Source organism: Lithobates pipiens, unplaced genomic scaffold, assembly GCF_037356315.1.
Source record: "Lithobates pipiens isolate NorthernLeopardFrog02 unplaced genomic scaffold, aLitPip1_a1.2 Scaffold_8, whole genome shotgun sequence".
Taxonomy (NCBI): domain Eukaryota; kingdom Metazoa; phylum Chordata; class Amphibia; order Anura; family Ranidae; genus Lithobates; species Lithobates pipiens.
Genome location: NW_027507903.1, coordinates 373,397,674 through 373,420,178, shown reverse-complemented (window position 1 = coordinate 373,420,178; position 22,505 = coordinate 373,397,674). Strand labels below are relative to the sequence as shown.

The 22,505-nt window shown below is 42.2% G+C and overlaps 1 protein-coding gene across 7 annotated transcripts in view; it reads right to left on the bottom strand.

Moving 5' to 3' along the window:
• The window catches only part of FBXW11 (F-box and WD repeat domain containing 11), a 445,866-nt gene that overhangs the window by 388,191 nt on the left and 35,170 nt on the right, over positions 1-22,505 (bottom strand). For 4 of the 7 annotated variants that reach the window (XM_077473613.1, XM_077473612.1, XM_077473611.1 and 1 more), the window contains exon 2: positions 1,770-1,871. The exons of the other annotated variants lie outside the window; for them this stretch is intronic. In XM_077473613.1, coding sequence (XP_077329739.1) covers positions 1,770-1,871 — 102 coding nt within the window. The remainder of the gene's footprint in view (positions 1-1,769; positions 1,872-22,505) is intronic. 7 annotated transcript variants of the gene reach the window in all.

Sequence of the window (22,505 nt, the reverse complement as noted above, 5' to 3'; positions counted from 1 at the left end):
TTTTTTTTTTTCTTTAAGCAGAGATCCTAGAGAATAAAATGGTGGTTGTTGCAATGGTTATGTCACACCGTATTTGTGCAGTGGTCTTTCAAACGCAATTAATTTTTAAAAATACAATTTAATGAATTAAAAAAAAAAAATTAAAAAGTTAGCCCAAATATTTTGAATCGTGAGAGAATCTTGATCTTTAGTCCAAGCAAAAAAAATCGTGCAGCTCTAGTTATAATAAAAAAAAAAAAATGAAAATTTACAATCACTTTAAAGAGGAAGTAAACCCTAATGGGTTTGCTTCCTCTTTTATTCCCTGCAAAGGCAAAGCATAATGGGCTACTATGCATCGCATAGTAGCCCATTATGTGTCACTTACCTGACACAGGAGCCAGCGAAGTCACCACTGTCCCCTGTAGTCCGGCGCATCCATCTTCTCGGTGGGTCTCGCTGCTCCGCCACTGTCATTTGGCATGCGCACAGGAGCCGCCACTCGCAGCATATCGCCGTTGACCGCGGTGCGCTCAGTGCCCATGCGCCGTAGACAGCGGTGCCTGTCTTTCGGCAAATATTTCTTGGACCTGCAGGTGAGCCTTAATCTAGGTTTACCTGTAGGTCAAAGTTGGTTGTAAGGGTTTACAACCACTTTAAAGCATAACTAAGCCAAAGAACAAACCGACTGATTTTTTTCACCCTTTATTTTCACCAGTGATCCTGCCAGTAACACTTCTCACCTAGTAGCTCTTGTTCACTGTACTTTATCTGTGGAAGAGTAAGTGTCATCCTAGGCTGTGCTCACGTCTTGGACTACAAACACCCCCTCTCATCTTCATAACATGGGAGAGGGGTGTTCTGTAGACCACTTAAGATATAAAGAAGGCTGACGAGAATCTCAGAATGGGTGAAAAAGGTTTTTTTTCTGTACATGCAGCTACCACATATTTGTCCTTGGTACAGAAAAACCCTCTCCCCCTAGGTTGCACCAATTTAGAACAGTAATCTAAGTGGTGCGCATGAGGAAAGGGACAGAAATAGGCATCCCCTTCCAAAACACAAAGAAAAGTCTGTTGTCATCCGTACAAAACACAGGGAACTGAAATCGTAAAAATTTGTATTAACGAAAAATTATACAAAGGGAATGTTCAAGAAATAGAAAGGCCTTATTGCCAAAGTTCAAAACGCATTACTAGACCTCTGAATTAGGACTACATCCATATAAACAAAAAGAGCCCTAGCATACATTTTCAGATCTATTGCCTATGCTGGTAAAGATTAGTCAGCAACATGCTCTCATCTCAAACCAATCTAATATTTTCTATTATCTGCTCAGCAACTGTTAGTAAACACTCGACAGTTATGATGGTCAAAAAACCTGCTTATTTTGCAACGCATAAAAGGAAATCCGAAATTTCAAAAACAAGCAGGTACACCAATTAACTGGTCTAGTTACTTTGCATGCATGGCATCTTCTAAAAATGCAAAAGGAAAAACCTAATTCTATGTTCATTCTTTAAAGCACATTTTATATTTTTAAAAAAGGTATAGTCCGTCAGGTTCTAACGTGTATATACAGAAAGTAAACAATTTCATGGAAAAATAACCAGACATAAAAAAAACATGCTTCACTTTAACACATAGATTTTTCACACTAACCAATAAAATGAAAAATAGATCATGCAAAACAGTCATTCAGGCCACCAAGGCAAACTAAAAACAAATATGGAGGTGTTACACAAGACAGAGCATACAGTTAACAGTACAACAAGAAAGAAGAAAGGCACCTGGAGACATCTGACACTGGGCATGCTCTGCAGGCATCTCAGTGCGCACATGCTCTCTACCAGGTTGGAGCAGCCTAGCCACAAAGACCTTGGCACAGAACACTGCAGGGTGACAAAAAGGAAGGAGAAAAAAGCAGTTAGATGCCACAAAATATTTCAAGCAGGCAACTTATGAGTATATTAGAATGTATTAAGAATGGACAAGCAAATCTGCATGCTTTCGTTTTGAACAGACTATGGTTTGTGAATATTCTCTTTAGTATCGGTGAGTTATGACAAAGATCTGCAATAGAACTACATCTCTCTGACTTCATAGTCCATGAACTACACAAGCTGACATAAAAGCACTAGCCTGTTGGTATAAAGTAAATAAAATCTATCCAGAATGGTTACTCAGGTTTTGGCTCTTGCCAATTCCTCGCCTGATCATGGTACTTGTAAGCAAAACAAATATATTCAGTTTTAACCGTCTCAAAAAACTTGTTTTAATTTTATTTTAGGGACAGAATATGTACGTAAAAAGTAAGCACATTTTTTTTTTTTTAAACATACTTAAAAGTATATTAATACTTGGATAGAGTGTTAAGTGATTAAAACCACTGTCAGGTTTTTGCTCAATGGTAAATTAGGTTTTAATTGCTGTCTGGGTCCCCATTAGGGAGATTTACACACTCCAATTATCCTGATCACCAATGTCATCAGAAATGAAAGCAAGGGTAAATCCAACATTTTGGCAAAATCTTTCAATGTGGACACACGATCCTGTGGCAGCTAAGAGAGGATTTCCCTCACATTACAACTACCCCTTTATTTCCTGCCGAGTCTGAAAGGGCAGAAGGGAAAATAACTGTCCCATGAGAAAAACAAAAAGGCAAAAATTGATGATGGTTTTAACCCACTCCTCCTCTATCCAAAATGAAAACAAGGTTTTGGATTAAGTCATACTTTCTAAACACCTGAAAGTTTTAATCACAAGTGAGAATTTTTGTTTTTTTAGAATAAAGGGTACTGAAATAAACTGAACACATCACTGGTGCACCCATGTGGAGAGCCATGTTTACCCACCGGGGAGTCATAGGTGGTCTATGCAACCAGCCTGTTAATGACAGGCTGACAGCTGAACAGATCTTTAGTAACACCTGTGCAGCATCAATGCACAGCTCAGAGCACAATGGGGTCGATTAAAACCGGAGAGTGCAAAATCTGGCGCAGCTCTGCATAAAAACCAATCAGCTTCCATGTTAATTGAATAAGCTGAAGTTAGACGCTAATCGGCTACCATGCAGAGCTGCACCAGATTTTGCAATCTCCAGCTTTAGTAAAATCGACCCCAATCTGTGTTCAGAGCCCTGAATTAGTCTTGCACAGATCTACAACCACTGATCTGCATGAAGATCAGTAAAGAGCCATACAGCTGTCTGGCTATTGATTTAATAGGCTGGCTGCTCAAAACATCTTTAGCTTTCATGTTTTGGGATAAACATGGTCCTCTGTACACCTCCATGACACAGTAGTACCCAAACTCATCCAAAATTGCTTTTATCAAAGGTTGTGCACATGCCATCTATAGCTACCTTTAGAGCCCTTTCACACTGGGGCTGCCCATGCGTTTACAGTAAAGAACGTTTTAGCTGCACTTTACCACTGTTTAAGCAGCACTTTTCAGTCACTTTTAACCCCAAAAAAAGGGGTTAAGAACTCTTGTGTTGTAGCACTTCGAAAGCTCTGCTCATTCATTGCAATGGAAGGGGCACATGGGAGCGCTGTATACAGAACTCCCAAACCACTCCAAAAAAGCTGCTTGCAGGACTCTTTATAATGGTCCTGCAAACACACTGCCCGGTTGTGAAAGCACCCATTGCAAAAAAAATGGGAGGCAGTTTTAAGGCGCTTTACAAGCCCCATTTCTAGCCTCAGTGTGAAAGGGGTCTTAAAGTGAACCTTGCATTTCAGTATCACCAAGATAAACCAAGGTTTACATTGTTAAAGATTCAATTCCAATACTGTATACAGAAGTAAACAAAAAAAACAAAAAACAAATCTCAAATTAAGGATTTGTTGCTGTACTTTGAGAATCAATGTCTCATCCTAAATTATGTTCAAATTAGCATTAATAGCTAAGTGATATAAATTAGGGTCATGTGAAAAAGTGCGTGCACGCCATTCTTCAACATATTTAGCCAGGCAAACATTAGCTCTTTATCTGTAAGCACTGTTTGAATAAAGATATAGACTTGGAAAACAAAGAAAACTTGCCTATTAAATGATTTCCTTAAAGAGCAAGTTCAACTTTACACAAAAATCTGTAAAGCAAACTTACACAAGACCCCCTTCCTCACTGAGCCCCAACCCCCCCCCCCCATTCCTGCTGTCCAGGAGCCTGACTATGCCCCGCTAGGTAACATTGTATAGCTGCCTCACTGGTCCAGGGCTTAGCCATCCTCTTGGCTTACTCTCCTAAACATACCTCATCAGGAGGTATGTTTAGGAGCATTATAATTGGTCAGCGCTGTCACATGGGCGACCCACCTAGCCCAACCTCACAGTGGGAAGAGCGGAGAGAAAGCCATGAGGATTTCAAATCCCCTGACTGGTAAAGCAGTGTTACATAATGGGTTTATGTGAAATCTCCACTGTAAATATTGCAATTAGAAACATATTTCAGTTAGAAGGAAATATATTTCAAGTTTTTAGTGTTGTGTTGGTGTTACAGGAATTAGTTCAACTTCAAACCTTGGCCTTTTGTTTTCCCTGATATCTCACCTGCATAGTTAACAGCCTTCTTTGACTCATCCAATCAGGCTGTGCCCAATATACATTTACTAGGTACAGTGACCAATTAGGGAGAATTATATTAGCCACAGTACAATAAGGAGAGGGGATATAATGCTTTGTGACCAAGCTAACCTTTTTTTGGCGTGGGGACAGAGTAGTCACCGTGGGCCGGCCTGAAGTCAACAGGTAATCTAAGGCCTCTTTTACACTGTCGGAACATTCAGGTTTGCATGCCAGTTTTGACGGCAGTCCTGAACAGGCACTCCATGCTCTGACTCTGTGGAAGTGGATCCGCCTCATGAGAATGAGGCTTAACACTATACTTGCATGTTATATTGTAAAATAAGTTTGTTTTGGGTAATTTGTAAATATCATGTAAGCCAGGGGACCTACGCTGTACATTGTGTTGTAAATACAGCTTGGTGTGCGATTTGCATATATTATGTAACCATATTAATGTTTCTTTTGTACAAGCTCTCTCAGATCTAGATATGTATATGACCATACTACTACGATTGTGGTGTATGCACATAATCACAGAAACTAGGCAACAGCGGCTATGCGAGGCATCAGCACAGACAATTGCTGGACTCCAGGTTAAAGGGATCGAGTGGGAGGCGGACAGGGTCCAGTGTAAGATCATTTACAGATTTTCTGTAAAGGCGATCTTACACATTAAGAATATATCAATAGAGGTAATGGTGTACTGTGGAAAAAGAATGAACACTCTAGGCCTCAATGCATAGTATTTTCTTTTTGACCATGCAACTATGCAAAATTGCTTCCGTTCAAAGATTAGATTTTACGTGAACTGTCCATTTCAAATTTTAGAACAAAATTCATAATTGAACGACTGCAAGCTGCCCAGCCTTTGAATAAACAAAAGCCGCAAACCATAACACGCCACAATGCTTCATAGTTGGTATGTTTTTCTACTGAAATGGTCTTTATATCAAACATGTCTATTATGAATCAAGGATAGAGTGCTAATAGGTGTAAAGCAGGGATATTCAAACTACTGCCCTCCAGCCGTAGCATTACTACATGTCCCATGAGGAATTGTAAAACTGACATCCACAGACATGACTAGGCATAATGGGAATTGTAGTTACTGAACAATTGGAGGACCATAGTTTGGAGACCACTGATGTAAAGTCAGTGACCGTGAAGCAGGCTGGTGTATGAGTCTTTGGGACAGAAGGACCAGACTATACACAAAAGCAGAAGTGGAAGCCAAGAGTCTAAGACTGAATACCAATTAAGTTTGAGCATCGCCAGAATGCACTTTACATTGATCCTGCAGAGCAGCTAAATGTGAGGTGCTGGGTGATAGGCATTAGAATGTACTGATTCCATAGAATCACTAGAGCATTCACTGAAAAGGATGGGGGTCTTTGCACCTGGAAAGAAATGCGTGCAGAAAACCTGTACAGTTTTTTTGAATTTGGACACCAAATGTTTCATGCCTGGTATGCAATTGGTGGACAGGGATGGAACACTAGTTGAGCAGCGCAACCTCTGAAGACTTGTTAATGGTTGATGGACATCCTTTGCCTGCATCCTAATCAGTTGACCCTGCAGCTAGGAGAACCAAATCACCATGCGCTCCAGGATGTTGATGAGTAGACAAGCTTCTTACAACAAATTTCACACAAATGGGATGTGAATGAAAGCATCATCGATGTCCACAAAGGCCACAAGTAGAAGTTAAATAATTTTACAGATTCCATGCAGTACCTTACGAATGCCCCCCATTTGCCATGGGAACATTGAAATCCTGAAATAGCTGCTCGTTCTCAACTGGGATAAGGACTCGCTGAGAAAGGATGCTAAAAAGCAACAAAGAGGTGCTCCTGTTTTTTTTCCAAGGAAGACACCAAAATACAAGAGCATAAAGTGAGCAGAAGACAGGAGTCCAAAACGCTAGTTTATAGCCCATGGAAATGACACTGTGCCCAAATGAGAGAAATCTGTTGGGCTCTGATGGCTGAAATGGCCAATAACACCCCCCCCCCCCCCCCCAAGAGGGGGAACCACTGCACTGAAAAAAGTGCTTGGAAGCAGGTTTTACCAGCATAGAGATCCAAATCTTGCTAAGGAACTGGGTACCTGCCTTACACTTTGAGACCAAAGCCTTGGTCTGACAAAAACTGGAGAATGATTTTAATACCTTTTATACTGGACACTCACTCCCTTCCTTCCTTCCCAGGCCAATTTGCAGGTTTCAGTGCTCTTGCAATTTCAATAAGAATTGTGCGGTCATGCAACACTGTACCCAAATGAAATTTGTATAGCTTTGTTCACACAAATAGAGCTTTCTTTTGGTGGTATTTATTCACAAATCAATAATTTTTTGTGATATAAGCGGGAAAGAAAAGAAAAAAAAAAAAAAGGAGTGGTGGGGGGGGGCGACTGTACATTCCCTGTGTGAGTCTGCTTTATCCTTTGGCTTGTAAGCATCACCCTAAATATACTGGTACATTCTGAATAAATCACTTTTACTTTAAGACACCTGGAGTTAAATCTCAGGAGAAGAGTTTTTTTGTCAGTTGGTAGGTCCATTTGTGGGATTGCAAGCCTTTTTATGTAAGAGCAGAGTACACACACCCCCAATGATTTCCTTGAAGTACTTGTACAAGAATGTACCAAACAGGCATTCTCCCTTAAAGGGCATCCTTTCAATAAGCTTCTTGCATAAGAGTTCTGACAATTGCATATGAGCCAGAGAATCATCCTCTCGTTTAACAGAAAGAAGGCTCATCCTGTATATCTGACAGAGTATCAACATAGCAATTCTCCTAGCAGCACAAGGCCATCGGTAAAAAAAAGTTATAAGGCCATAGAGCTGGTTCTGGACATTAGATTGCTTTGAGAAAATTACTGATTTTCTAAATGTACATAACTGGATACTAATATTCATAGGCAAAGTTCAGACAGGGAATATCTGATCGTCTCTCAGAGGATCAGTAACAAACTTTTTCCCCTGGTGGAGCAAATTGGATCATGGTTTGCTGGGGTTTTTGCCTTTCTTTGGATCAACTGTGGGTATAGGATTGTGTATATGGGATTGTATTTCCCCCCCCCCCCCCCCCCTATTTATAGGTTCAACTCAGGGGTTGACAAATTTGCTTGGAATCTAGGAGCCAGCTTAAAAAGTTAGGAGCCAGGTCAGTAACGGCGATCCGGACCTGTCCCTGGCCTGACATGGAGACGAGTGAGGGGAAGATAGCGCCACCACCGTCTCCAAGTCATTGCCCATAGCTCTTAGAGGGACATTTTTTTTTTATTTTTTTTTATTGCATTTTAGTGTAAATGAGATCTGAGGTCTCTGACCCGAGATCTCATATTTAAGAGGACCTGTCATGCTTTTTTTTATTACAAGGGATTTTTACATTCCTTTTAATAAGAATAAAAGTGACTTTTTTTTTTAAAAGAACAGTGAAAAAAATAAAAAAAGTTAAAATAAGAAAAAATTTTTTAAACGCGCCCTGTCCCGCCCGCATATGAAAGCGGTGTTCAAACCGCACATAGGAGGTATCGCCGTGATCGGTAGAGCGAGAGCAATAATTCTAGCCCTAGACCTCCTCCAACTCAAAACATGCAACCTGTAGAATTTTTTTTAAACATTGCCTATGGAGATTTCAAAGGGTAAAAATTTGTCGCCATTCCATGAGTGGGTGCAATTTTGAAGCGTGACATGTTGGGTATCAATTTACTCGGCGTAACATTATCTTTAACAATATAAAAAAAAATTGGGCTAACTTTACTGTGGTCTTATTTATTAAATAAATGATTTTTCCCCAAAAAAAAGCGCGCTTGTAAGTCCGTTGCGCAAATACTGTGTGACAGACAGTATTGCAACAACCACCATTTTATTCTCTAGGGTGTTAGAATAAAACATATATATATAATGTTTAGGGGGTTCTAAATAAAGGGAAGGAGATAGGCAGGCAATAAAAAAATAAAAAGAGGCAGAGGAAGCTCCATTAGCATTGCTGGTTGTCATACCAATGGCCACGACAAGAGGGCGCCAGATTCGAGAAGGAATCACAGGACCGCAGAAGGCCTCATAGTTAGTAAGGTTGAATAAAGACACCAGTCCATCCAGTTCAACCTGAGTGTCTACAATTGTCCTTATCCCTGTACATTGCACACTCACATTGGTCCTTACCCTCAAGGAGCCCACAATCCAAGGTCCCATTCATATACTAGGGCCAATTTTGGACAGAAGCCAATTAACCTACCTGCATGTCTTTGGAGTGTGGGAGGAAACCAGAGTACCCAGAGGAAACCCACGCAGGCACAGGGAGAACATGCAAACTCTAGCCAGGTAGTGTCGTGGTTGGGATTTGAACCAGTGACCCTTCTTACTGCTAGGCGAGAGTGCTAACCACTACACCACTGTGCCGCCTCAAAGCCGTGGCCTCAATTACAGGCCACCAGCGGAAAAGACCAACGCGATCACGCCGGGGGGGGGGGGTCCACGGAGACAGGATATCCCCAGCTGTGCTGCCCCAGGTGCCAGGTCGCTAATTCTAGTCGCAAATGCGACCTGGCGCCTGGGTTTTGTCAAGCCCTGGTTCAACTAGAGGTCTTATTTTTCAACCCAACTACATATGCTTAGTGCAGAAAACCGCAATGGATTCAACTGCAGGTTAAACAAAAAAGGTGGCCATAAAGAGGGCTAATAAAATATTGAAAACAGGATCATCCTCCGCAGGAACCATCCAGAGGTTTTTAAAAGGCAAAAAAGGGCAGGTCAAAACAGACTGCACTTTTCTAAAGGAGACCCTCCTCAAAAGAAAGGAACTGGGAATGTTTTTGAATTTTTAAAGAATTCATACTGGAAACCTTAGGGTGAGCAGATTCAGGCAGCTTGAACACTCAATACTAGCAATAATGGCAACAACGGTATTCCTACATTTTGGTGAGATCTCAACAGGTGGGATTTCATCCTGTAAATTTCTCAGAAGTTTGGGGGGGGGGGGGGGCGCCTGCATCTACCCCAGGGGTCTCAAACTGGCAGCCCTCCTGCTGTTGCAAAACTACAAGTCCCATCATACCTCTGCCTGAGGGAGTCATTTTTGTAAGTGTTAGCCTTGCAATGCCTCATGGGACTTCTAATTTCGCAACAGCTGGAGGGCCACCAGTTTGAGACCCCTGAGCTACCCTCTTGTCAGGCAGCATTAGCAGCCACCAGTGTAAAGTCTGAGATATATTCAGAAGGTTGGACTAGAGGGGTTGGTTTGCAATCCTATGATATATAGTCTCTAACAGGACAACAATCCTGAGCACACAATCAGACATGATCACAGGAAAATGCCTCGCTAGATCAGTAGGAGGGGTGTGCAGCAACGTTACTAGAAGAAATCAGGTAATCAGGGGGCAGTAGGTTATAAGATCAAGGCTGTGCAGACATGATAGTGGCAGGCTGCAAAAACGGGGGGGGTTCTAACTTATTGCCAAAGTCAGCCTTTAGAAAAGGGGTGCGGAACCCGTGGCCCTTAGAGCCCGCAACCAGGGAAGTGCATGACCAGGGTCAGCAACCCATTGATTACGATCTATGCTTGACGACACATTCCAGAGCATCAAAAGGCAGTGAGCCGATGCCATTACTTCACCTCTACTCCTTTCTAACAACCTGAAGAGTGATGCCAGCAGCAGCTGTAAGAGGAAAAGGGTCAGTGTATTAAACATACACTGGGCATAATAGCTTTTGCAACGTGCATATTAGCACCTTTAAAAAAAGGGTTAAAAACTATTAAGCCATTAACACTGATCCATAGGTGATAAAAGTCTTTGGCTCAGTGCAGCCATTTTCTATGGGTTTGGTGTGCTTTCTGAAAGTGCACCTAAACTCCTGAATGCAGAAATGCATGCACATCTGCAAAATTTAATAGAAATCGATGCCAAAACGCAGGGAACTCAGCACAAAAAGGGCTAATTTACAGTTATAATTTGAGGCAGTAAAACCCCATAGTTTGTGACCCACAACTGATTACCAAAATTAAAGTTAAACTTTTAAAAAGGTGGTCTTAAACTAACGACCACCTCTGTTTTTGGATATTTTAAATATTTTTTTTTCTTTTGTACCTTTTTTGAAGTACTAAGTGCACTTCCAAAGTACCGTATATACTCGAGTATAGGCCGACCCGAATATAAGCCGAGGCCCCCAATTTACCCCCAAAAAAACTGGCAAACTTATTGACTCGTGTATAAGCCGAGGGTAAGACATGCCTGTCCATCCCTGTGTGTGTGTCCGTCCATCCCTGTGTGTCCGTCCATCCCTGTGTGTCCGTCCATCCCTGTGTGTCCGTCCATCCATCCCTGTGTGTGTGTGTGTGTCCATCCATCCATCCATCCCTGTGTGTGTGTGTCTCCATCCATCCATCCATCCATCCCTGTGTGTGTGTGTCTCCATCCATCCATCCATCCCTGTGTGTGTGTGTATCCATGTGTGTGTGTGTGTGTGTGTGTGTGTGTGTGTGTGTGTGTCCAGCCTACCTGTGTCCTGAGCCTTTGTCCCGAGCCTCCGTCCCGTGCCGAGCCTCCTTGCCTCCGTGCCTCGCCGCCGTGCCTCGCCGCCATGCCATGCCTTGCCTCCGGTCCCGTCCCGTCCCGTGCCGTGCCGTCCTGTGCCTTGCCTCCGTCCCGTGCCCTCTTCGTTCGTCGGCGCCTCGGCGGCCATTGTAAAATTCAAAAGCTGCGCCGCCGCCTTCGCCTGTGATAGGCGGAACACTGAATTTCCCAGCAGCCTGTGTTCCGCCTATCACATACATCGTATCATCCTCGTCCGTAGTACGAGGATGATACGAAGTCCGTGATAGGCGGAACACAGGCTGCTGGGAAATTCAGTGTTCCGCCTATCACAGGCGAAGGGGGAGCCGGAGGCGCGGCTTTTGAATCAGAATGGCCGCTGTCTGTCTGCTCGACACGCTGATCGAGCGGGCAGACAGCGATGACTCGAGTATAAGCCGAGGGGGGCACTTTCAGCCTCAAAAAAGAGGCTGAAAATCTCGGCTTATACTCGAGTATATACGGTATAAACAGAAAAGTCAGTGCTAGTACCCATACAACACATAGATGGCAGAGCTCCCGAGTGCTCGATCCAGTGTCGCAGTCTGAGTAAAGTAATAAGGAAAAAATTATCCACTCTGGTTTTTGCTCTTTTAAAAAAAAAAAAAAAAGTTTTTATTGACAAGCCATAGTAAACAAGCGCAGATGATAACAGTTGATGCTTTTCAGCCTATAAGGCCTTAGTCATAACCATGGTGTTTATGACTAAGGCTTTATAGGCTGAAACACGTCAACTACTTTCATCTGCGTTTGTTCACTGTGGCCTTTAAAAAAAAATCTGTTTTTATTGAAGATTAAAAACCAGAGTGTGGATAATTTTTCCTACATTAAGTGTACTTCCGTCCTAGGTCAGCCGCGGCCCAGGACACCCCCCTCTCTGCTGTCTTCTGAGATTTGGGTGCGTCCCAGAACACAAGCTGGTCATTCACAAAGCGTTCCGTGACTGGCGCATGCACAGTAGGAACCCGGCTGTGAATATGCAAGGCTCCACTGCTGGTTTCCTTTAGTTACAAGGGCAGCTCCTGCATCCAATCCTATGGATGGATCGGCTCCGGTGGGGCCCACATCGCAGGCTCCCTGGACAGTTAAGTGTCCTTATTAAAAGTCAGCAGCTACAGGGTTTGTAGCTATGGACTTTTTTTTTTTTTTTTAATGTTTGTGGCTGGAACTCTGCTTTAGGTGTCCCTTCCCTCTTCAAAAGGTTGAGCAGCCCTGCTCTAGAACAATCACATGAGACCACAAAGACTGACATAGGGAGGGATTGGCGCTTGAAATACACTCCGCCAGATCCTGGCAGGACAGTAGAGCTGCACGATTCTTGCTAAAATGAGAATCACAATTTTTTTGCTAAGAATAAAGATCACAATTCCTGCACATTTCACATTATACAAAAAATGGGTTAACTTTACTGTTTATTTTTTTATTTTTAATGCATTGAAGTTTATTTTTTTCCCAAAAATTGTGTTTCAAAGACAGCTGCGCAAATACAGTGCAACAAAAAATATCCCAATCACCATTTAATTCTCTAGGGGTCTCTGCTAAAAAATTATTCAAATTAATTTTACAGCAAAAAAAAATGATTTTAACTTAGGCAACAAGTGTCAGAAAAAGGTTTAGACTTTAGGTGGTTAAACTGACCTCATTTACAGAGCGAAGTTCATTCCTTTGATCCAAAAGAACCAACTGATACTTTATCTCCCAGTGCAGACAATGTTGATAAACATTTGTCAGCTTTTTCTGTTTGACAGCCGAGTGAGCAGAGAACAGTTCTGCACTTGTTACATGAATAGTGGAAACGCTGGGTTAAGATCATGAGGGGGGGGGGATGAACCGAGATCATGGTTTTTATTAATGATTAATCACGCAACTTTACAGGACAGTAGGCCTATCTTGCAAGTGTTTGGACTTCACCAAGCGGTTTCTTTACAAATCTACTTTGTGCTTGATGGTGGCAACACCCCTCTCAGCCTAGTTGTCCAGACTATCCCATCTGAAAATAGGGTTAGGAATAGGGCTGCAACTAACAATTATTTTGATAAACGATTAGTTGGCTGATTGTTTTGATTCGATCGGATAACCACCTCAAAAAAAGTGTGGTGTAAAATGTAATACGTAAAGTTTAAAATGGCAATTTATTCTTGAATATCTATATGCAGTGGTAAATCTAAATAACCAACTATATGGTTAGGGAGCAAAATCTCGAATCCACTGAGAAAAGACAAACGCGATATACTGTATATACTATTAGAGGGCGAACCTTGTACATATACTCAGAGATAACATTTTTTATTTAAAAAAAAAAATTATAAAAATGACGGTTTTGTGGATTTTCAGAGAGAGCTGTAATAGATTCAGGACAGACTCCCTTCCCATAGGCAGGTGGCTTGATAAAACTACCTGTGCCGGCTATCACTTATGCTGGCCATACAGAAACGATATCTTCCTTCAAAAGAAAAAAAATCATATTAAAGCGTGAGTCCGCCGGGAGTTCCGCGTTTTTTTTTTTTTTTTTTTTTTTTTTTTAAAGCCAGCAGCTACAAATACTGCAGCTGCTGACTTTTAAAATAAGGACACTTACCCGCCCAGCGAGCCCGCGATGTCGGCACCCGAAGCCGATCTCTAGATCGTCTCAGGTGCTGCCGCCGCCATCTTGGGTATGGGAATCAGGAAGTGGAGCCTTTCGGATTCATTTCCCGGTTCCCTACTGCACATGCGCAATAAGGATGGTCCTCGCTGTCTCTGGGATCTGTGTGTTTCCCAGCAGGCAGCGGGGGACTTTCGGAAAGGGGCGTAGATCTACGCCCCTTTCCGCAGATAGCTATGCCGGAAGTGGGTGCAGATGTTTGTTCGATTTTCTAATCATTAGTGGAGTCAGAATCTAAGTTAGCTCGACCACGGTGACAGAAAAATTTGAAGGAGCAGAATAATAAACTTCTTGGTGAATTCATTTTAAAACAAGGTTAAAAGTTTAATTTTCCAACAACATTCTTCTTTCATTCATAGAATGTACAAAGATTTTTCACATGAATATTTTTGTCCAAAAAGCAATGTGTATGGCCAGCATAAGGCTTGCTTCAGACCTATGCAGTTTGCTTTTGATGCGTTTCTGCTGTGATTTTTGCTGTGCATATTTGCACATGCGATTTGCATTTTTTTAAGCTTTTTTTTTTTTTTTTTTTTTTAAACACAAATTGTGGCAAAAACATCACACTACATGCTTTTCTGAAGCTTCTCCACTGAAGTCTATTGAACCAAAAAAAGGACCGTTTTGCATTCAAAAAAGTCCTTGACCCTTTCCAAATATGCAGCAGCTGAAAAAAAGGGTACATGCGAATGTGTCCTATAGGAAACAATGTTAAATAAAAACTATAATGCGTTTCTGCAAAAAGCACCAAAAAATGCATAGGTGTGAACGAGGCCGAAGACGTTTAGTAGCAGCAGCAGTTTTGTATCACCTGTCATAACGGGGAAAAAATAAACTAAAATTAGCCCTTTATAATACAAAGATCAGGTAATCACTACTGTAGGGGGCTCATTTACAGTTGTGAACACAAGTTTACATACCCTGGAAGAGTTTGATTTCTTGGCAATTTTTCAGAGAATATGAATGATAACACAAAAACATGTCTTTCACTCATGCATAGTGTTTGGCTGAACCCACTTATCAATCTACTGTTTACGGTTTTCAAATCATAATCACAGAAACTACCCAAATGACCCTGATCAAAAGTTTACATACCGTGGTGATTTAGGCCCGATAACATGCACACAAGTTGGCACAAAGGGGTTTCAATGGCTATTAAAGCTGTCCTGCACACACTTTATTTTTTTGCAATCGTACCTTATAATTGCTTGCCCGGTCTATATACACATGCGTCTGTGTCTGCGGGGGTTTGTGCGGGTATCCGCATCATTTCCTTTGATTGCCGCACTGTCTCCTGGGATCTGGTGTCATTAATCCCAGGAGTCAGTGCAGACAGCCAACGCAAAATCTCGCACAAAATCCCATTGTTATGGCAACATAGTTGTTTACGCCACTCGGCGCTGTTGCCAGTGCAAGGCATGCTGGTAGTTCTAACAAAAGGGAACAAGAAAGTGTTTGCTTGTGGGCTGCCAATGCCAACATGCAAAAAGAAAACTCAGTTGTTTGCTTTTTAAAAATGCAGTGACATTTCAACGTACGGACACTTTAAAAGATGACGTTTAATTACTCCAGCGCCACCTTTGGTCAACTTCTGTATTGTTGTCCGATTTTTTGCATTGGTTCTGAGCATGCGTGTTTGTAAAGTCCGATGGTTGTGTGTACACACGATTGGACTTTACTTCATCGGACTTATGTTGTCAAAAAGTTTGTCCGTTCGCACAGCCAACAAAAGTACGATGAAAAACGAAAAAGTTTGTCCGATGGAGCGTACACACGGTCGGATGTTGCTCCAAAAAAAAGCTAATTTGCATGTTTGTTGTTAAGTCTGATTGCGTGTACGGGCCTTTAGTGTACACTTGACTATTCACGTTCTCGAAAAGAGCAAAATTAATCCAAGTACTTTGAGCACATACTGATATATTTATGGACCAGTTTGACACTATATTATACACTTTGTTTTGTTTTTATTTAACACTACCCGGTAATACCATTATTGAAGAAATATATGTCATTAGCATTTAAATTTTTGAATGTAGTCACAGATCGTGTTTGGGTAATCTAATTTATAGAAGTTTTGTTAAACAAAACAAAAACAAAAAAAAAAAAACACCAAGTTGTTTTTTTGGTTGTTTTTTGGCAAGTGCAAAGATATATTTAGAATTTAAAAAAGGCCATATGGAAATTGGTTTACTTATTTATTCTAGGCCAGCCACACAAAAAAGCAAGGCAATTTCTGTATTTTTCAGTTAAGGCACCATCCAGGAATACAGGATTGTGGTGGTTGTTTATCATCCTGTCCAGTTAGCTCCAGACAAACTGGCATCAATAGCTGGTTGCAGAGCTGGGCCTGCAAGTGAAAAGAGCTTCTCAAACTTCCATCTGCAAAATCTTAGAATGAAGGAACAACCTCAATTGGTACAGTGAGATGTTTAAAAAGGAGATAGATGGCAGATCAACTACTGGAACAAACCATATTCGTGAACACTATCCACAGACATAACCAAGCAGTCATTTTATGAGGAAGGGGGGAAATCTTTTCTGGTTTGACCCAATCATAAATTGCCAATTCTATTTGTTCATAATGTCTTTAGATTTAGCAGGTCTCCAACTAAAAATGCACAGCAAGACTGAGGAGAATTAAATGCCGCAGAAGTGAGCATATTTGCACTGGCAAACATATGCAAAGCTGCAAGTTTGGGTTTGTAGAATCTGTTAGAAAAGTTTTAAATGTTTATTGTGTGACTATTAGAAAAACAATAACCCTGAGACTGATTTTTAAAACTTACGTCTGAGCAAATTGTTGTATTAACTTGTTGTATAGTTTTGTCTTAACCAACTCCATAGTACAGGGGTTGACAAATTTGCTTGGAATCTAGGAGCCAGCTAAAAAAGTTAGGAGCCAGGTCCGTGACGGCGATCCGGACCTGTCCCTGGCCTGACATGGAGACAAGTGAGGGGAAGATAGCCCCCAGCCCCCCACCTGTCTCCAAGTCATTGCCCATAGCTCTTAGAGGGACATTTTTAAATTGCATTTTAGTGTAAATATGAGATGTGAGGTCTCTCTGACCCCAGATCTCATATATAAAAGAGGACCTGACATGCTTTTTTCTATTACAAGGGATTTTTACATTCCTTGTAATAGGAATAAAAGTGACACACATTTTTTTTTTTTTAAAAGAACAGTGAAAAAAATAAAAATAAAAGTTAAAATAAGAAAAAAAAATTGTTTTAAATGCGCCCTGTCTTGCCAAGCTTGCGTGCAGAAGCGAACGCATATATGAAAGCGGTGTTCAAACCACACATGTGAGGTATCGGTGCGATCGGTAGAGTAAGAGCAATAATTCTAGCCCCAGACCTCCTCTAACTCAAAACGTGCAACCTGAAGAATTTTTTAAACGTCGCCTATGGAGATTTTAAAGGGTAAAAGTTTGTCGCCATTCCATGAGCGGGCGCAATTTTGAAGCGTGACATGTTGGGTATCGATTTACTCGGCGTAACATTATCTTTCACAATATAAAAAAAAAAAAAATTGGGCTAACTTTACTGTTGTCTTTTTTTTTTTATTAAATAAAATTTTTTTCCCAAAAAAAAGTGCACTTGTAAGTCCGCTGTGCAAATATGGTGTGACAGACAGTATTGCAACGACCACCATTTTACTCTCTAAGGTGTTAGAATAAATAATAAAAAATATATATATATATATATATATATATATATATATATATATATATATATATATATATATATATATATATATATATATATATATATATATATATATATTATAATATAATATATATATTTTTTTTGTTTTGTTTAGGGGTTCTAAGTAAAGGGATGGAGAAAGACTGGCCCATTAGCATTGTTGGTTGTAATTCCAACGGCCACCACAAGAGGGCGCCAGATTCCAGAAGGAACCATAGGATCACAGAAGGCCTCAAAGCCGGGGGCTCAATTACCGGCCGCCTGCGGCGCGGCCCGACGCGATCGCGGGGGGGGGGGGTCCACGGAGACGGGATACCCCCAGCTATGCTGCCCCAGGCGCAAGGTCGCTGATTCTAGTCGCCAATGCGACCTGGCGACCGGGTGACCGGGTTTTGTCGAGCACTGCCATAGTAAGTTGTAGGATGATTTGGTTTAACTATATATTTGGGTGGCACAGTGGTGTAGTGGTTAGCACTCTCACCTAGCAGTAAAAAGGGTCGCTGGTTCAAATCCCAACCACGACACTACCTGTCTGGAGTTTGCATGTTCTCCCTGTGCCTGCGTGGGTTTCCTCCGGGTACTCCGGTTTCCTCCCACACTCCAAAGACATGCAGGTAGGTTAATTGGCTTCTGTCCAAAATTGGCTCTAGTATATGAATGGGGACCTTGGATTGTGGGCTCCTTGAGGGTAGGGACTGATGTGAGTGTGCAATGTACAGGGATAGGGGTAGACATTCACTCAGGTTGAACTGGATGGACTGGTGTCTTTATTCAACCTTACTATGAAACTACGAAACTATATGGTAGCATAAGATTGTAAAGGAAACTCTGAATAGCCAAAATAAAGTACCATCGTGTACCAGGCACGCTATCTATGTTTCCTCAGCCAATAGAAGCGTAGAGGTGGTATCATTGTGGGTATGAGGGGGGGAGAAACTTTGTGTGTGATTCTTACTGCAACTTCTTGTAAGTTTTCTCCCTGTTGTGGGCCACATCAGAAATAAATTGTCTGCTTCTCAATACATCTGGAGTTTGACTGATCACAAGAGAAGATTCCTAACAGAATCCCTGGACAGATATGGGTGCATTTTAGCAGTCAATTGTCTGAGAAATCATAGTTGCAGGAAAAAAAAAAAAAAAAGTATATTTCCATCATACTTACCTGTAAAATCCTTTTCTTTGAATACATCACAGGACACAGAGTTAGGCTAATATTCATTAACTACTGGGACATCCCAGAGCAATAGCCTTGACACTGCAGCCCGAAAGCCAAATCCTTGGCTGCTTGATGCGTCAGGCATCAGAGGTTTTCTTGTAAATAAACTTATCAAAATAAGTTAGGTAGGGAAAGACCTTAGCAGTGCGGGCCGGCTTGTGGGACCCAAAAGGGACCGACACCTCTGCAGATGGCCCCGCTGTATCCTCTATCTTTAGGGTATCCTGCACCGCTGTAATAAGTGCGCCTCCTAGCGCTTTTTTCTGTGCTGACCCAGACACTGAGTCATCCTCACTGTCCGAATGGTCCTGGCTCGCATCCTATGAAACGTCAGAACAGGGCCGCCTACCAAAGCGTTACCAGAGTCTGGATCAGAGCTTCCCCCAGAAGATAGTGGGGGGGGGAGGGGCCCCCCTTGCACCTGAACGCCACTTCCACCCTGGCAACAAAGGACTCCAGGACCGCCAACAGCGTCCATAGGCACCACAGGTGCAGGGGAACCAGTTCCAACAACAGGGATGTCTGGTGAAGAAGCACTAGCTTCTGACGCCATACTGACCCACTCTCGACTGTCACTACTAGGGACCCAAGGCAAGGCACAAAAAAAAATGCCCACCCTCCTAGCTGCTACAGACTGAAGGGGGCTCCCGCAGGATTCACCACCCTGACCCAGGTACTGCCACCATCCACTCTCGTGTGCCAGCCTTGAGGTATTCTGTGTCAGTTTTGCGCTGTTCCAAAATGAACCAGCCGCCCAGGGTAAAACAAAAAACTGAGGCTACTAGAAAATGTCCGCTTCAGTTAAAAAAAAAAAAAAAAGTCTGAGAGCACCCGGAAAAATTGCCGTGGTTCACGCGGCACCCAGTCCCCCACATGGCACACACAGATAACTCAGAAACAAAACCAAGGGAAAAATATGAGTGGACCACCAACCGCCAGCACAGCCCCCTGCCAGGACCCAGAGCCCACCCTCCACGGCCAGGTATGTGCACCGCACTCCCTATGCCCAGTCACATAGCGGACCATCAGCATGGGGAGGAGGGAAAGGGACAGGGAAGAAGGGAGAGGGAGAGACTCCCTAGGGAATGCCCAGCTGCTATATCCATATGCTATAACCATATGTTGGTGGTATATGATCACAGCTGGATTTTTATTTTAAGCAAAAATGTTTGTGTTATATAATTTTGTAAATACGTTTTCTCCTTCACCGATGGGCACTGATAAGGCGGCAACCAATGAGGTGGCACTGGTATGCAGCACTGATGGGTACTCATGGGTTGCACTGATGGGCATCACTAAGGAGACATCTTGCAGATGTTAGTAATGGGCACTGACTGGCACCATTTGTAGGCAGCGATTGGCATATTTTGAGCACTGTGGCATCCTGGTGGCCTCCCTGGTCATTCATGCATGGTTCTCCAGTGTGGGCATCCGTGGGGGGCACTGATAATCAGAGCAGACACAGCATCAGGAGAGCCGCGGATCAGCTCTCCACTATTCGTGTCTGTCAGACCGAAACATTGCACAGCATGCCCTCACAGACACGCCAGCAGTTATCCTGAAAGACGTCAGGATAACAACCACCGCCCAGCCGTCAATTTGCTATAGGCTGGGCAGGAAGTGTTAAATGCAATTTTTTGGCATGTTACTATTTTTCAACATTAAACCTCATTTGCCAGGTCTCAACCTATTGTGTCCACATTGTCCTGTTAAGTTGACACATCCTGTGTCCAAGTTATTTCTCTGCCTAATTTTGTGTCATCTGCAAATAGAGAAATTGTGCACTTAATACCAACTTCAAGGTTGTCCATTAGCAAACTAAACAGCATGGACCCTGGGGCATACCTAGACCACGGTTAGGCTGACTATTAAAGTTGTGGTTAACCCACTTCTACCAAATCCTTTAATTCCCTCTATACCATGTCCCTGTGTCTTTGTAATGTCAAAAAAAAATTGCTGATCTGTACTTATATGAGCTGAGCTCAGGGTGCTCAGCTGACTTGTAAGCAATCTTCGCTCACAGAGCCAGTGGGTAGGTCCGAGCACTCCAAAAATGACGTCAGGCGGTAAGAGGGGAGAGAGCGCCCGCCGTGAGCTGAGCGATGAGAGACGCGCTTATATAGATCCAGACCTTTCACATTACAAAGACACTTATGGTACAGAGGAGATTATAGGATTTAATAGAAGCTACGAGAGCAGCAGGAGCAGGAGGCAGGCACTGGTACAAGCAGACAGGCAGGGAGAAGGAAAGAGTTGGCACAGACAAGAGAGTAGGACTGCAGATGGAGGCACGTACTCTGACCACAGTGTCAGGGCTCATCAGCCCACGATCGTGGTCAGTTTACAGGGGGTAAGGCTTAGTTGGGCAGGATCAGCCAGTTTTTTTGGAGATACGGGGGCCAAATTACTCAGCACAAGCACTGTACTGTATAACTACTAGTCTCCATACTTCACATTCCTTAATAGTCGTGGTCAAACTTTCCTTAGGGCATTTGACGCTTCAGCCACTTGAAAGTGTGTCAGTTTAATATGCAAGGGCTGCTTATAATATTCCATTACAGTTTGGAATATATAAAAAGTAAAAGACATCTCATCAAGTCTTTAAAAGGAGGAGGTTTCTTCAGACACCAGCTTGTGGGTGTATTTGGGGCATTAGGATTCTTGGAGGAAGCCGAAATCTTACTGGTGCAGACAGCACACACTTTTCTTGGGTTTAGAAGGCAGCTCAGATTTCTCCTGTTTGTTGGTCTGCAAGACACACTGGCTCACAGCACTCAGAGGGCCATGTCCAAAACCTCTACCATGAAGGGTACACAAAATACATAGGGATCCAAAATCGTAGCCCAAACCAGCTAGGGGCTCACACAAAGAAGATAGATTGTCTGTTAATTCCCCCAGGGCTGATGCCCATCTCAGAAACGACTGTATATATCCCAAAATCCCTGGGTCTCTCAGCCTAGTGTTCTGCAGCTAAAAGCTGCATAGTAATTATATATTAAACTGCCAAAAAGCAGTCACAGTAATAAAGGAAAGATGTGTTTTTATCACATTAGCAGTCCCAGATTAGCACAACTGAGAAAATTGTGAGGCAAGGATCAGACACCGCGTAACCTGGAATAAGAAGTTGGCTGTCCCTTTAATAGGGACAGGCTAGAGGAATTTATAATACACGCCCAGAGAGAAACCAATCAAGAAAGACACTGTAAATTTCAGTCACAACATTAGAGACCATAATTAAAAAGGCAAGGCAAACACAGGGAACATAACGCAGATTAAGTTGGATGGACCTGCGTTTTATTCAACCTTACAAACTATGCAACTACCCAAATACCTAGTTCAATCAATAAAACACTGCTGTCTAGTGTACAATGCCTTTAAAAAGATGTTGCAGGCTGCACGCCGAAGCAGCCACCAGGGGGGATAGGAGCGCCAGCACACTGGAACCAAATTAGTGAATGAAGCCTATAAGTTCTAACTTTCAACATTTGAGCAAGATGCTCGGAACAAGCAATCTATTGGGGAAACGCTATAACCCTTATACTGCAAGATCAATTTTTGCCCTTTTTGCGCATATTTTAGGCATAAATAATAGAATCTCCAAATATCATACTTTTTGAAAGCAGAGGCACTGGATAATAAAATTGTGTCAGTTGCAATCTCCCTCAGTCATGTGATGTTTTATACAAGTTAAGGATAACTTTTGTGGAAAAAAAAAATATATATATATATATATATATATATATATATATATATATATATATATATATATATATATATATATATATATATATATATATATATATATATATATATATATATA